The following is a 15,849-nucleotide window of genomic DNA, read 5'->3' as shown; positions in this document are numbered from 1 at the left end:
GGTTCAGTGAATTTTCTCCCTCTTTCTCAGGAGCTCAGAGCCGGGGTTTTCCATTCCTGATTGCACTGGGCAGGTTTGGCGACGGGAGCGGAAAATATCGCAAGAGCAAGCAAATCGCGTTTGGCATCGACGTAAGTGCATGACGCAATTGTCCCCTCCCCCTGTCAGTGACAGGGCACATTTCCCAATGTTCATCATCGAGAATATAATTTGCATTCATTAACACAGAATTATCAGCCCCCTCCACCTGAATTATACCCCCCACCCCTTCTGAAAATCCATCTACATTGGTGTGGCAGCAGAAAGGCGAGAAATCTGATTGATTTCCCAAGCCATGCACCTGGTGAGCAGATCCCCTCCCCACCTGCCCAGGGGAGCCCAGGTGAATGCAGTCAGTTTCCCTCACACTGCCCCTAGCACTGTGAGGAAGTTGGAGACAGGTGTGGGGTGGGGTGGGGATAGAGGGTTCCAGCGTGTACTCCTTTGTGTTGGAGTGTCCTTTAAAAATAGTTCCCCGATCCTCGAATTACTAAGTTGCTGGTGGAGGTGTGAAATTCAGAGGCCACCCCACCACCAATATGTCGTGGGGACCCACCCTTTGATATTTTCTTCCCCCCCCAGGTCCTGCACAATATGGCGGAGAAAGCTGCCGTTGCTGTTGGTAGCTTCATGGTCGATTTCTCCGCCCACTATCAGCCTTTGCCGATTTCTGGGAAAATTTCACCCTCGGTGTGTTTACAATTTTTACAATTCCAGTAACCATTTCTGTATGTAACATTTCCTTGGCTTTCACTCGGGGTTTCTGTAACTTTTTCTTTATTGTTACCGGTTTCTATCTCACTAAGGTTTTCATATTTTCTCTCTCTGATTATCTTCTTCTCTACATCTTCCACATAATCTGCTAGGATTTTCTGCTTTACCCCTGCTTTTTCTAATCTCTGCTATCTTGTTTGTTTAACTTTGTCTTTCTTTATCCTTTTAGCATTGGTCTAACCATTCAAAGGCAATAAATTAAAAGCAAACCTTTTGTAGTGCTGATCCATTATTTTTATCCTTACCTGTGCATGGTTAGATCCTTAATCAATAAGTAAATAAAGTCAGAGCGATGTATGTATGCATTTTAAAACATTGCCGACTGTGTTATTTGGTTCATGGCTTGGAGTTTTGGCTATAGGTAGGCACCTGGAAAATGTATAATGGAATTTTCCCTTTCTTCTGGCTCAGATGAGAAAAGCGTGGTACAGCTCACTGACTGCACATCCCGCATTTCTCATCGCCTTATGCAGCACTTGGAGGGGAAAAGAACCCAGGCCGTTACGCTGCCGGGCCTGGTCGAGTCGGACCAGAAGAAGCCAGCAACACCGGGATTCCTGAGATCAGGGTGCTGTTTTTAAAGGACATCTTGATCTCTGCTTGATGAACAAGAGGAAACCAATCCCCACGCACACGGAGTTCCACTCACACATACACATGGGCAAACCCTCCCCTCCCCCATGCACATGGAATACACCACCCCATTGTGAGTCCCCATGGACACAGGGAAACCGCCCCCCCCCCCCCATGGAGATTCCCAGAGAGAGCCCCACCTGACACTGCCACTTTATTCTGACAGGGGGCACTGCCAAGGCATGTCTCTCTCTCGTCCGCCCCCAGGGGCTGTACTTGTCTGTACGCAGATTGCCCCCTTCACCTGGTTCCCATTCTTAAAAACCTGTAAACCTCGCCAAGGTGAGACCCCTTTGTGAGCGAACGACACGGCGGGGTTGCCCTATGATTTATGTTAATCTATCCCGACTTTCCTGTGCGGAACCCCATTACATCAATGGTGGGAGGGATGGGGACAATTGCACAAGGAGATCTCGCCAGCAAAATGACTCTCGTAGGATTTTGCGTCCACGTCGCCATTTGCACTCATGGCGAACACAAAAGCAAAATCTGAGCCATAGTCTTGTGCAGCAGTGATAGTCTTCTGCATATGAGCATTTTAATTGCTTATTTTGAAAGCACTGCATTAATATTTGAATGGAATCAAAGATGCGGAATAATCTGTCAAGGTTGTTTACGAATTATGGGAGGGCAGGTTTGAATCACAGTCCAGTGTGTTTCGGAGGTCTGATAAGATGCATTAAGGACTGTTTGCAGCAGGGAGTGGTAGATTGGGGAGGTGGGGGAACCAGGCTATATTTGGGCGGGTGGTCTCTGACTTGGAAGTGCGGGGGACTGTATCTGCAGCTAAAGCTGCGAGCTTCATGACGGGTCTCTACTAGCTCCCTGCAGAGCTGTGAATATGTGGTCTTTTGACACTAGTTTGCCTGTCGTGAAAGGCCACAGTTTTTACGACGCCGTTGAAAGCGCCCCCCCCCCCCCCCCCCCCCCCCCCCCCCCCCGGCGATTCTCTGGGCCGAGTGCCTGCCGAGTTCGGCCGAGTCCCACCGATGTGGGTAACGTATGGTCCCACACGGCAGGACCTGGAAGTTCTGTCTGCGGGGGCCATCCTGGTGGGGGGGTGGGGTGATCCGACCCGGGGGGGGATCCTCCACAGTGGCCTGGCCCACGATCGGGGTCTACCGATCGGCGGGCGGGCTGGTTCCGTGGGGGCCTATGTTCCTCTGCGCCAGGCCCCTGTAGGGCTCCGCCATATTGCCCGGGGGCTGGCGCGCGTGCACGAACTCACGCCGGCCGTGCCGCGCCGGCTGGAGCAGCGGAACCACTCCGGCACCAACCTAGCCCCCCTAGGAAGGGGTATATGCCTGACAATAGAGGATCGTTGACGCCGGAGTGGTTCGCACCACTTTTCACGCTGGGGTCAGAACTTGGCCGGGGATTGGAAAGTCCCGGCCCAAGTCCCTGAAACGGAGAATCCAGCCCAAAGTTTTTGGAGCAGGATTTACAAGATCATACTGCACACTGAGCTCAATTCAGTATGTAGGATTTAATTCAGGGTTCGATTTGGCCATGTTTGCTCCTCTTTCTACCCTAAAGCTCTCCCTGAATTTTAAATGTATGACTTTCTTTGTAATTCAAATTGTTTACCCTTACTTAAATTGGGCTGTTGCCCTGTTCAGATATCTTCTCATTCTTTCTTGACAGGACTTTATACATTCAGCCTCCTATTGAAAAGAAAGTGCAGATATTGCTTCAGCAAAATGACCGGACCAATACAATGTACTTTTAACACAGGAATTCTTCTGATTTAGTTACACCAACCTTGAGCAACTGCTTCTCTACGCCATCATGAACAAGATCTATACCTATCCTTTTCTCTCTGTGGTATAGACATTCTTGTGACACCTGTTGCATTAATAAGTTACATGAAAATTAAGAATACAAGCTGCGACTGAAGTCATGTAACACTATGCCATACTATTATTAATTTCCTGAACCCGAATGAGCTTTTATTTGATAATAATATTGGCTTTGAACTGTTATAGTACACCCATTGAACATTTTCTATTGAGATTAAGAAAGCTTATGCTACACAATTTTTAAAAATTCATTCATGGGCCAGTGATTATTGCCTATCCCTAATTGCTTTTGAACCAAAAAGCTTGCGAGGCCATTTCAGCGTCAACCCATTTGCTGTGAAGTCTCATCCTGACAAGACCAGGTAAGGATGGCAGATTTCCTCCCCTTAAGGAGGGACATAAGTGAACGAGATGTATTTTTGCAACAATGATATCACAGTCATTATTTGACATTTAATTCAGAACTCAATTTTCATCATCTGCTGTGGTGGGATTTGAAACATCCCTGGAGCATTTCCCTGGGCCTCAGGATTACTAGTCCAGTGGCAATGCCACCACCAAGGCTATTTCAATTCAAGAGTTTTATTTTGAAATTTGAAATCACCAGTCCTGTAAATTGCAAAGCACTGGAGCAGGAGGGAGAAAGGAACTGCTTTAATCACTATCAGTGTGATATCATAAATGTATTCAAAACAGTGTTGGCAACGTCTTAACATATAACTTTCAGGCTTCTGGGTTCTAATTCTTGGACATTTTTCTCTTATTCAGCACGTCTATAGGTCAGCCATCATTCACGATGACCCAGACATTCCTTTGCCTGTCCAATGTCTAGGTTATATTTCACGTACCCAGGATTGAACAATTTACTGATGATAATCTGCTTTGCTTTTTGTAAACAGGAAATAAAGCTCTCATTGGTCGAGTGCGCCAGCTAGAAATACCAAGTAAATTTATTGAACGGTAAATGGATAACTGAAGATATTTAAACATCCCTTCTCAAGATAGAAAATTATTGTCACATTAGGAGCAATTTTGTGCCTATGTTCACCATCAGCATGAAAGGCAAAATATCCTGAGATATCTATCTTTCTGGAATGATTTTGTGAAGCAAACCGGACTATTTCCTGTGCAGAACAGGTTTTTAACCCTATATATAGTGTCAGAAAGAACAAAGCTAATATTGCGATCTACTATTGACAAAATGTTTCACTTTTCTCACAATAGTGACGAAAGCAATTCTTTGCCCCAAGTTTATCAGCTGTGTCAGAAAGTGAGAAACCTGAGCATGAGAATGGATATGAATTCCTTAAATGCATCATGTGACCTCATTGCATTTGAAAGTTACTTTCTCTAATCTCTCAGCTCCAGTGGAATACAATATATGTTTTTTCAGAAACTGAACAGGCAAAAAAACAGAGGAAATTATTGGTAAATATGCTATTTCTTAAGTCATTTTACTGAATTCCCTTTAAAACAACGAATTCACCTGCTTGTTGCTTATTCAAAAGAATTATTTCTAAATAGGAATTGACATCTGTAAATAATTAAAGCAACTGCATGATTAGAGCATTAAAATATGAAGTAATTCACTATTAAGATGCCTTTTACCTGAAGAGGACCTTCAGTTTCTGCCAAGGCGCGCTCCAATCGTTTCTTGACTTCTAGGAGAGAATTAGTCTCCCCGATTATCTGCTCAGTCTCATGAGCTAATTCAGACTTCCAAAACAAAATATCATTGACACGTTCGCCTAAATTCTTGCTGGTTTCAAACTGTATTTCTTGGTAATGCTTTCCTTGTTCTGGATCAGACGAACAGTGTCAACCCTCAGCCTCTCTGCACTGTGCCTGGAAGACTCAGACTCTTTGTAGTTGGTCTGGTTAGATTCATACCAATCTTGAGGACTGTATCTGGTGAGCAACGTTGTTCTATTCGATGGGATATGAGCACTTCTGGCTTCCATATGTTCAGGGGCATTAGTAGTAAAAGAAGCTATGGTGGGAACAACGCATGCCACTTTGTAATAGGTGCTGGGTCTCCAAGGCATCATTAAGCTCTGTCTCAGCACATTGAGAGGATAGTGGCCTTTGTAACTTGCTGCCATTGTTGATATGGCTGGCAGAAAGTTAGCACTAGCTGCCCTGGGACGGTAGTAAGTCGCAGTCATTGTTGAGCCTAAATGTACAATGATGTATTTTCCTATAAAAGACACAAATTATTACTTTTAAACGCAATCTTATTCTTTTCATTTTTACCATTTTACACTTTGTGCAGATATTACGGCAAATTAATTGATTCTGCATCCCAGCAATGAACGATTTTAAGAGGGAGCACAAGTCATAGATAGTTACAACGCTGTAGTTTTGAGTCTCCCTTTCAAAGCAGCTTCTCATTGGGGCTACTGAACTTACTCGTCTTCCTTTTGTAATTTTTTTAAGGATTCAGCAAAAACAAATTGAATTTATATCCATATGATATAGGAGCATAATTAGGCCATTTGGCCCATTGAGTCTGATATCCCCATTCTCCAACCTTCTCCCTGTAACCCCCGATCCCTCATTAATCAAGAACCTATCTGTCTCTGTCTGAAAGACACTCAGTGATTTGGCATCCACAGTCAATGAGTTCCATAGATTCACCACCCTCTGGCTGAAGACATTTCATCTTATCTCAGTTTTAAATGTTTGTCCTTTCAGTCTGAGCCTGTGCCCTCAGATTCTAGTCTCTCCTACTAGTGGGAACATTTTCTCCACGTCCACTCTATCTAGGCCCCTCATCCTCCTAAGCTCCATTGAGTACAGACCCAGAATCCTCAACCGCTCCTCATATGATAAGCCCATCATTCCCAGGATCATTCCTGTGAACCTCCTCTGGACCCCCTCCAAAGCCAGCACATCCTTCCTTAGATACAGGGCCCAAAACTGCTCACAATATTCCAAATGGGATATGACCAGAGCCTTATACAACCTCGTGATTTTTTACATTAGAAAGATGTCTCAGAGGAGTGCAGAAATGAGAGAATTACAAGAGTACTGTGTGAAAGAGAAAACAATACATAGGATGTATTAAGAGGTGGGACTGAGAGAAGAAATAGACTTTAGTGGACTTTTGGAAGTGGAGAGGGCAGAAGCCTGGTGACTAGAGAGTAGTAACCAAATGTGGAACAAGGAGGTCCGAAACAAAGATTAAATCAGTGTCACTGGAGCCAAGAATGAACTTGGGGCAGAAACTCACTGCTGAATTTGAATGGTGCAAGTTCACAAAGAAGTTTGATGACGAATATAAAGGCTTTGAACATGATCCAAAGGATGGCCAATTCAGCCCTGGGCGGGTGCAGATACATGTCAAGCTTTGCATGGATAAGAATACAAGTGTTTGCATGCAGAATGAGTTGCACTTTATGGGGCTTGGCTGCCAGGAAACCATGGTGAAGATTATTGGAGAAATCCATCCTTGAAGCAATAATGGCAACGATTTGGGTCTTCAGGGCTCAGTGGGGAGGTGAGGTGGAAATAAGTAATGTTGCAAAGTTTAGAAGAAGGTGATCTCGAAAACACATTAGATACATTAGATAAGGGGGAAAAATCAACAGGATGTTCAGATTTAACTAGACTTAACTTGAAGTGTTTGTGAGGGGATTATGGATTTAAGGGCGGAGTCATGTAGCAGCTGGCAGGAGACTAAAACAGAATGCCTTTCAATATTTCCAACAACAAACAAATTTTGTATGAACTACTCGTGCATTTTGATCAGGTAGTTTTAAGAACTGAGAAACACCTTTGAAATCAGAATGGGTTGCAGAGCCAAACGTTCAATGGCATAACCTGTAGAACCAGAGAGCTTTCCAGGACGAAAGGCCACTCAGCCCATCATGTCTGTGCCAACTCTTAGCTAGAGCAATCCAAAACTAATCCTTGCTCTCTCCCACCTTAAGCAATAAATGAGAGCTGGCTTTATGAATTTGTGAATCCAGCAGGTATCACCTGTTGAAAGAACAAAAGGAGAAATTAGAACCGTGCTCCACTTGGTTGTCAATTCAAGAGAATTAACACGAGTTACATGACCCTGCTAAAATAGGGTACTGAAATTAATCCATAGTCCCCATTCTTAGAAATAGCTAACTATTTCCTGTGCACAATATAGGTGATTTTGCCTGTTAACGGCTGAGGCATTATCTGCAGCAAATAATGCCTAATTTTCTGAATTATTGATTATATTACCCATTAAACACATTTTAAGAATATGAATACCATTGTCAATCTCACTACTTTTACAAATGTAGCTGTTATTCTTCCTATGCTTTTAATCCTTAGATGTCATTATTTGTAGATAATATCTATATAACAACTGTATAACAAGGCCTGAGTGATTCTTAGTTTAAATTCCATAACCAATTACAGCTATAGTAGCTGCATTATTGGAACTAACACCTTAACACCATTGATTTAAAATAATAACTAGCGCAGTCTTTCTGTGTGCTGCACAGTTCCTTTTCCTTTCACGATTTTCCCTGAATGCTTAAAAGATCGGGCAATACTTCGAAACAGTTTCAATACATGTTTTCTATGTACAAAGGAATTTACCGACAAAACATCAAAGAAATATTGTTCAAATGTTATTTAAATGGAAATTTCGATAATAATCTGGACACGGTGATATGTTAATATGTAACTCAGGCATCCAACGACACACTTGTCAACTGTTTAAAAATTCTAACATCACCCTGCAGTTATTCATTTGTACATAAAAACACTTTTCCAAAACTTGCACACTGCAAGACGATAATAAATCGATCCTATTAAAGCCTTCATTAATTCCTATTTCGCTTGAAGCAGTTACCAAGGTTTGATACATAATCGATACTTCTCAGTTGCTAAAGTCAGATTATTTCGATGCATTTTGCCAAAAAAAAATAAAATCGTGGTGGACCAGTTATTTCTTTGTTGGACATTCAGGTATGCCCACATAACAAAAATGACTACTTACTTAATTTTAAAAAATCTCAAAAGACTAGGTCTAAATGGTCTTTATTATATATACAATACAAAGAAAATGTTAAAAATTAAAATGCAAGCAAAGTATTTATTTTTACCGACCAGATAACTATTGGAGCTAATGGTCGCTGTCCTCACACAGTCCAACATGCAGCAGCAGCGAGCGCTTGCACGCGAAGCATACCTGATAGCCCGGGGCGGGAAATCCGCCCGGCCTTTGATTGATTGACAGCGGGAAGGTTGAATCCCCAGGCCGGCCCCGTCCAAACCTGGGACTGAGGAGCAAATGGGCGCAGGGGGGCGGGCCTCGGCCATCTAGCTCGGCTGCACTGTGTGTACAGTGAAAGCCGGCTATCTGTTGCCATGGACGCGGTGGGTTGGCAACAGCCACCCCGGGGGAGCAGAGGAAGGACAGTAGCAGCTAAATTACAGACTAAATAATGAAGGTGCTGCTGCCAAGTAAACAAATGCACACACACGAAGATGGGGGGCGGCGGGGGGAACTTCACGCCTTGCAGCATTGAGGTTCAATACGTGTAAATAAAGGAATTACTTTAGAGAGTTTTCTCCCTTATGCTCTATCAATATTAGAAACAAAAGGTGATACATTCAAAACACTTCTCACTTTCCATGAGCCGAATGGCCTGCTCCTGCTCCTATTTCCTTTGCTCTTATTGCTCTCGCCCTGGCATCCAAGGCTGTGCAGACAATAGGCAAGTATTAGTTGCAATTACTGTGGCTTAAATGATCAATGCTTTAAAATGTAATTTTAGGTAGTCATTCCTTTTTAAAGTATTCTTTCGATCCTCCTTTATAGCTCTTTTCAATTGCTGGGAGGCAAAAAAAACTGAAGTGCTAATGTACCATCATACAGGGGCCAAAGAAAAACCAGGCAACGTGCCTCAATGACTACCGTCCGGTGGCCCTGACTTCAGTCATAATGAAGTGCTTTGAGAGGTTCGTCATGAAGCACATCACCTCTATACTCCCAGAATGACTTGATCCATTGCAATTCACATACCGCCGCAACCGGTCCACAGCAGACGCCATCTCCATGGTCCTACACTCATCCGTAGAGCATCTCAACAACAAGGACGCCAACATCAGACTCCTATTTATTGACTACAGCTCCACCTTCAACACCATAATCCCAGCCAAGCTCATATCAAAGCTCCAAAACCTAGGACTTGGCTCCTCACTCTGCAACTGGATCCTCGATTTTCTAACCCACAGACCACAATCAGTAAGATTAAACAACAACACCTCCTCCACAATAGTACTCAATACCTGGGTCCTGCAAGTATGCGTACTCAGACCCCTACTATACTCCCTGTACACACACGACTGCATGGCACAATTTGGTTCCAACTCCATCTACAAGTTTGCTGACGGTACGACCATAGTGGGCCAGATCTCGAATAACAATGAGTCAGAATACAGGAGGGAGATTGAGAACCTAGTGGAGTGGTCCCTCAATGCCAGCAAAACTAAAGAGCTGGTCATTGACTTCAGAAAGCAGATTCTCTGTCAGTATCAACGGGGCGGAGGTGGAGATGGTTAGCAGTTTCAAATTCCTAGGGGTGCACATCTCTAAAAATCTGTCCTGGTCCACCTACGTTGACGCTACCAACAAGAAAGCACCTATACTTCCTCAGGAAAGTAAGGAAATTTGGCATGTCCACATTAGCCCTTACCAATTTTTACAGATGCACTATAGAAAACATCCTATCTGGCTGCATCACAGCCTGGTATGGCAACTGCTCGGCCCAAGACCGCAAGAAACTTCAGAGATTTGTGAACACTGCCCAGTCGATCACAGGACCTTGCCTCCCATCCATTGACTCCATCTACACCTCCCGTTGCCTGGGGAAAGCGGGCAGCATAATCAAAGACCCCTCCCACCCGGCTACTCACTCTTCCAACTTCTCCCATCTGGCAGGAGATACAAAAGTCTGAGAACACGCACGAACAGACTCAAAACCAGCTTCTTCCCCACTGCTACCAGACCTAAACGACCCTCTTATGGACTGACCTTATTAACCTTACACTCCTGTATGCTTCACCCGATGCCGGTGTTATCTAGTTACATTGTGTACCTTGTGTTGCCCTATTATGTACTTTCTTTTATTTCCTTTTCTTTTCATATGCTTAATGATCTGTTGAGCTGCTCGCAGAAAAATACTTTTCACTGTACCTTGGTACACGTGACAATAAACAAATCCTATCCAATCCAATCCACCACTGATGAGGTGTTCTAATCATAACGTGACAAGTTTACACAGGTAAAATATGGATAAAGAAAAGTTTATGCAAACATGTGATAAAACGTGACAAAAGGAAGTTGTTGACATGTAAGGTGCAAAGATGAAAGAAAGATTTTTCATATTGATATCATTTATGGAGCAATGTTTTTGGTGAACAATATTTAATTATTTATGTAAATGACCCTGGGTGGAATTCTCTGAGAGACTGAGGGAGCGATTCATGGGATCATTCCTGGCATTAGTGGCATTCTGTCTTGTTTCCGTCCCCTGGAGGGAAATTGTTCACAGAACTACAAGACACATGTTGCAGTTATGTATTCATTAGTTGAGAACACACCCAGGCCGCCCTTAGCCACATTTCCCCCGACCCCACAATGCCCCAACTCACCTGTCAGGGGTTCTTGGGCCTCCCGCACCTCATCACATCGTGACAGGGCAACCCTGGGCCCGATACCTGGTGTGGAAATAATGCCAGCTTGCACTTTGCCACTCCTGACCTCGCACCCTGTAAGGCCCCTGCCAGCCTGGCAGTGTTTTCTGAGCACCCTGGCAGTGCCAACTGGCACCTGGGTGGCACTGCCAGGATGACAGCCTGGCAATGCCACGGTGCACGGATAGCACCAGCAATGCCAGTGTGCTTCCTGTCTGGAGGTCGACCATCCAGGGGCCTCCAATCACCTGAGAGACACCCCCAGGTACCGTTCCGCCTGGTTCCGTTTGTGGGAAGCAGTATTGAACGGTATCTGGCTGGGGTCTCCTCGGCAAGGCTGGTGGATTCCAGGTGGCCGTTCGATCTGGCGAAGGCAGAGGTAAGTGAACTTCTAAGCCGACTTCACTCTGTGAGGCTGGATCATGCCCATTGTGGGCAGGAACCAGATGGCGATGTCTCGCAAACTCTGGTTAAATCTTCCGAGATGTAACAGCTGTCGGGAAGCCCTGGGAAGTCCTCTCCCGGAATGTACTGGCCATGTCATGCCCCATTCAGGGGCAACATGGCCAGTAGATCATGCCCTAAGGGTTGCGCTGGGACTGAATTGTGGGTGTTCCATGTTCAAATTGGGGCACCAGTTCCAGAACAATTTAGGACATGCTAATTCGTCAGCACTCTGCCCACGTGAAAAGTGCAATTCGCATTAGCGCCGGCGTCAGATTTGCTGGGGCCAGAATTGGCACTGAGAACTTGACAAGCCGGAGGCTGCTATAAGCGCTCCACTCCCCACATGCTCTCATTCCAGCCAAGAAGATGGCTCGCGAAGAGCTGCAGCATTCTTCCCCCCCCCCCGGTATACAGATACAGAGCTGGAGAAAATCATGGATGCAGTGCAGGAGATGTGGGACACCATCTTCCCTAGAGTGGGCAGGAGGCTACCGCCTGCCGACATCAACTGGGCTTGGGTGAAGGTGGCAGAGACGGCAAGCGCCACGAGCTTCACCAGTCACACTGGCAGCAGTGCCACAAAAAGGTGAACAACCTCCTTCAGTCAGCTAGGGTGAGTCGCTCCCTCTGTGCCACTGGCATCGCTCCCGTCCCTCACTCCTCTCACACATCTCCGTCCCCACTCCCCAACTCCAATAGATCAATCAAAATTCATCTGTCAGCATCACCCTTACATCCCACCCTGCACCAAACCCCAAAACCTGTATTATCATCTTCAGCCAGGTGTTTTGCAGACACAGGCCACAAGCGACAGACCCCCCCCCCCCCCCCCCCCACACCCCTCATGTAACCCATGTCCAAGTGTCTCATAATGTTAATTATCTGTCCCCCAGGAGAAGATAGCCCAAAACCGATGGGAGTGTGAGAAGTTTCCGCTAGAACACGGGTCCTAGATCAGTCCAGGTGAAGACCATCCGAAGAGTACAGATCCCTTCTGTCCCAATACTGATGCCAATGCCCCATGAAATGGAACCCCTCTTTCCCGCACCACTCCTTTAGCCACGTGTTTACTTCACTAATTTTCTCATCCCTATGCCAATTTGCATGTGGCTCGGGTAGTAATACAAAGATTATGACCCTTGAGGACCTGTTCTTTAATTTAGTTCCTGGTGTGTTCCCCCAACAGGTTCTCGTCCCTAGTCTTGCCTATGTTGTTTGTTCCAACGTGGACTACAACAACTGGATCCCTCCCCCCCCCCCCCCCCCCCCCCCCCCCCAACCACTCAAATATCCTTTCAAGCCTCTCCGAGATGGATGCTATCAATCTTCCTAATTATAGATTTTTGCTTCTCCCGCTTGAATGGCCCCCTGTACCATGGTGCAGTGGTCAGCTAGCTCATCCTCCCTACAGCCTTTTTCCTCATGCACACAGGGAACAAGTACCTCATATCTATTGGACAAGGTCGAGAGACAATAGTCCCAGAGACTATCACCTTGGTAGGTCATTTTAGAGAAGAGGCTCCTTGGACAATTTCTGGTGCGCATGCCCAGCAGGTGGAGGCAAGTAAGAACCCCTGCTCCCAGGAATTAGCTGTAGTCCAAACAGGTATTGCTCTTCTGGAATTATTAATCCCATCACTAGTGGAGATGCAGACGCAGAGCTAGGGTCTACTGGAGGGGGTGTCAGGAACTTTCCGGCACTTACAGATGCAGTTAGAGGAGGACAACCATCTTCAGGTGCTGGAGATCGTGCCGAGAATATGGGGTAACCAGGTCGATATCCAACGGATGCTGTCCGTGGTGGAAGTGGTTCAACACCATTATCCCGACAAGACTTATAACCAAACTCTGCAATCTTGGACTTGATCCCTCCCCGTGCAGCTGGACCCTTGACTTCCTCACCAACAGACCACAATCTGTGAGGATAGGTAACAGCATCTCCTCCACAATAGTCCTCAATACCAGGGCCCCGCATGGATGTGTGCTGAGTCCTCTACTGTGCTCCCTGTACACGCATGACTGTGTGGCAAGATTTAACTCCAACTCAATCCAAAAATTTGCGGATGATACGACTGTGGTGGGTCGTATCTCAAGCAACAACGAATCAGACTACAGAAAGGAGATAAATCACTCGGTTGCATGATGTACCGAAAACATCTCTCCCAATGTCGGAAAGACCAAGGAACTGATCATTGACTTCTGGGAGCATAGCATGACATACACTCCCGTCTGCATCAATGGCTCCGAAGTGGAGATGGTCGGTAGCTTTAAGTTCCTGGGGGTCACCATCACCAACAGTCTGTCCTGGTCCACTCACATTGATGCAACAGTCAAGAAAGCCCAACAACGTCTCTACTTCCTCTGGAAGCAAAAGAAATTCGGCATGTCTGCATCAACTCTCACAAACTTCTGCAGATATGCCATTGTGAGCATCCTATCTGGCTGCATCACAGCTTGGTATGGCTCAGCCCAAGATCGTAAGAAACTGCAGAGTGTAGGGAACTCAGCTCAATGCATCACACAAGCTTGCCACCCCCACATTGACTCTGTATACACCTCCTGCTGCCTCAGGAAGACAGACAGCATTACCAGAGACCCCTCCCACCCAGGCATTGCCTTCTTCCAGACCCTTCCATTAGGCAGAAGATACAGAAGTCTGAACACTCACACGTCCAGACATAGGAACAGCTTTTTACCCACAGCTACTAGACTCCTCAACGACTCCCCCTCGGACTGATCTGCTACCTGTAAGAACACTAATCACAATGCCCTATGCTGCTCTTGCTCATGTATTTGCTTTGTTTGGCCCCTTTTTCGGCACTGTAACCAATCACTGTTTGTTGATGTATCATTTGTCAGTATACTCTGTCGATTAATCTTTTTTTGTCTGGTATGTACGCACAGTTTATGTGCACTTGGCTGCAGAAAAAAATACTTTTCTCTGTACTTCAGTACATGTGACAATAAATCAAATCAATCAATCAATCAAACCTTGGGAGCGAAGGTCACAGTCATGGGTCAAGATGTCCAAGGCTTGGAGCACACTATGTAGTCTACGGATGAACCTCAGGACAGGGGAACCCAGTCACAGGCAGCCATGTACCGCAATAGGCAGCGCCAAGTGACGGTGGAGCTTCCGGAGCTCACTCACTCCATCCTCACCTCCATTCTATGGAGTAGCCCGGGGTTCGTTGAGCACCCCAAGGGAGGAGGAAGGCTTGCCGGTGCCCCCTGCAGGGGGGATGCTGGAACATCCCAGTGCTTCTGAATCCCCCCCCCCCCCCACCCTTCCCCCCGACCTGACACTGGCGCATCTGATGGGCAGGGGGCAGAACAGTGTGGCACCTCATCACCTGTGAGGCCCAAAGGTCAGCCAGGCCCATCAAGGTCCAGCCCCTCCAGAGGACAGCCGCCAAAGACACCACAGGTCACAGGATGAGGAACGCAGCAGGCTGCCTCTGCGGCTGATGTACTGATTGGGGAAACACCATCGGAGCAGTGGAGAAGTAAGTTTCAGAAGTTAGACACCAGATAACTTGGCAGGGGTGCAGCACATAGGTTAGAGTTCGGGGTCAGGGCACAATAATGTACATAGACACAATAAAATATAGTTGCACCAAAATTACGACCTGTCTCAATCCTTCATCTAAAGGGTGTGAGGGGTGGGCGGTGCTGGATGTAGAGGGTGTGCCACATGATTGGTGTGTGAGGTTGGTGGTGTCGATGTTGGAGGATGGCACGGGGCAGGGCACACAGGACAATCTGACAGTCCACCTGGGATCATCCTCAGAGGCGGCAGGGAACGGGGCCAGGAGTGTGAGGGCACCTTGTAGGTCAGATTATCCAGTGAGTGATCCATCACTTATTATGGAGTGACTCCATAACACCACCCCTTCATTTCCCCCCTCCCCTCCCCAATAATCACATCCCCAACACCCAGAGGCGGCACGGTAGCACAGTGCGTAGCACTGTTGCTTCACAGCGCCAGGGTCCCAGGTTCGTTTCCCGCTTGGGTCACTGTCTGTGTGGAGTTTGCATGTTCTCCTCATGTCTGTGTGGGTTTCCTCCAGGTTCTCCGGTTTCCTCCCACAAGTCCCAAAAGACGTGATGTTAGGTAATTTGGACATTCTGAATTCTCCCTCTGTGTACCCGAACAGGCACCGGAATGTGGCGACTAAGGGCTTTTCAGAGTAACTTCCTTGCAGTGTTAATGTAAGCCTAATTGTGACAATAAAAATTATTATTATTATATATGGGCCTGTGAGATGGATTGGCGAGCACACATTCAGGGTTGACCCGGGTGGACAGTGGAATGTTGCCCTGAAGGAGGAGTCAGATTTTTTCAAACGATGAGGAGCACCAGAGCTCATCTCACAGTGAGTCGTCATCACCTCTGTCCCATGGACAAGACCCACTAAGACTGCCAACCCAGGGCCCATACCCTGTAGTGATGCTGATAGGACCCTTGGAG

General features: G+C 46.3%; 1 protein-coding gene across 1 annotated transcript in view; it reads right to left on the bottom strand.

The window, feature by feature from the left end:
* tekt3 (tektin 3) overlaps positions 1–8,415 on the bottom strand; it is a 43,384-nt gene extending 34,969 nt beyond the window's left edge. The window contains 6 exon segments of the mRNA XM_038777542.1: positions 3,040–3,110; positions 3,208–3,291; positions 4,854–5,020; positions 5,023–5,442; positions 7,021–7,226; positions 8,340–8,415. Of these exon segments, the coding sequence (XP_038633470.1) occupies positions 3,040–3,110; positions 3,208–3,291; positions 4,854–5,020; positions 5,023–5,410 (710 nt within the window). The 5' untranslated portion in view covers positions 5,411–5,442; positions 7,021–7,226; positions 8,340–8,415.
* Between the last annotated feature and the right edge of the window lie 7,434 nt (positions 8,416–15,849).

The sequence above is a fragment of the Scyliorhinus canicula genome, chromosome 18 (assembly GCF_902713615.1).
Source record: "Scyliorhinus canicula chromosome 18, sScyCan1.1, whole genome shotgun sequence".
Lineage (NCBI taxonomy): Eukaryota > Metazoa > Chordata > Chondrichthyes > Carcharhiniformes > Scyliorhinidae > Scyliorhinus > Scyliorhinus canicula.
The sequence above is the reverse complement of the archived record's forward strand: the minus strand, read 5'-3'. Positions and strand labels throughout refer to the sequence as shown.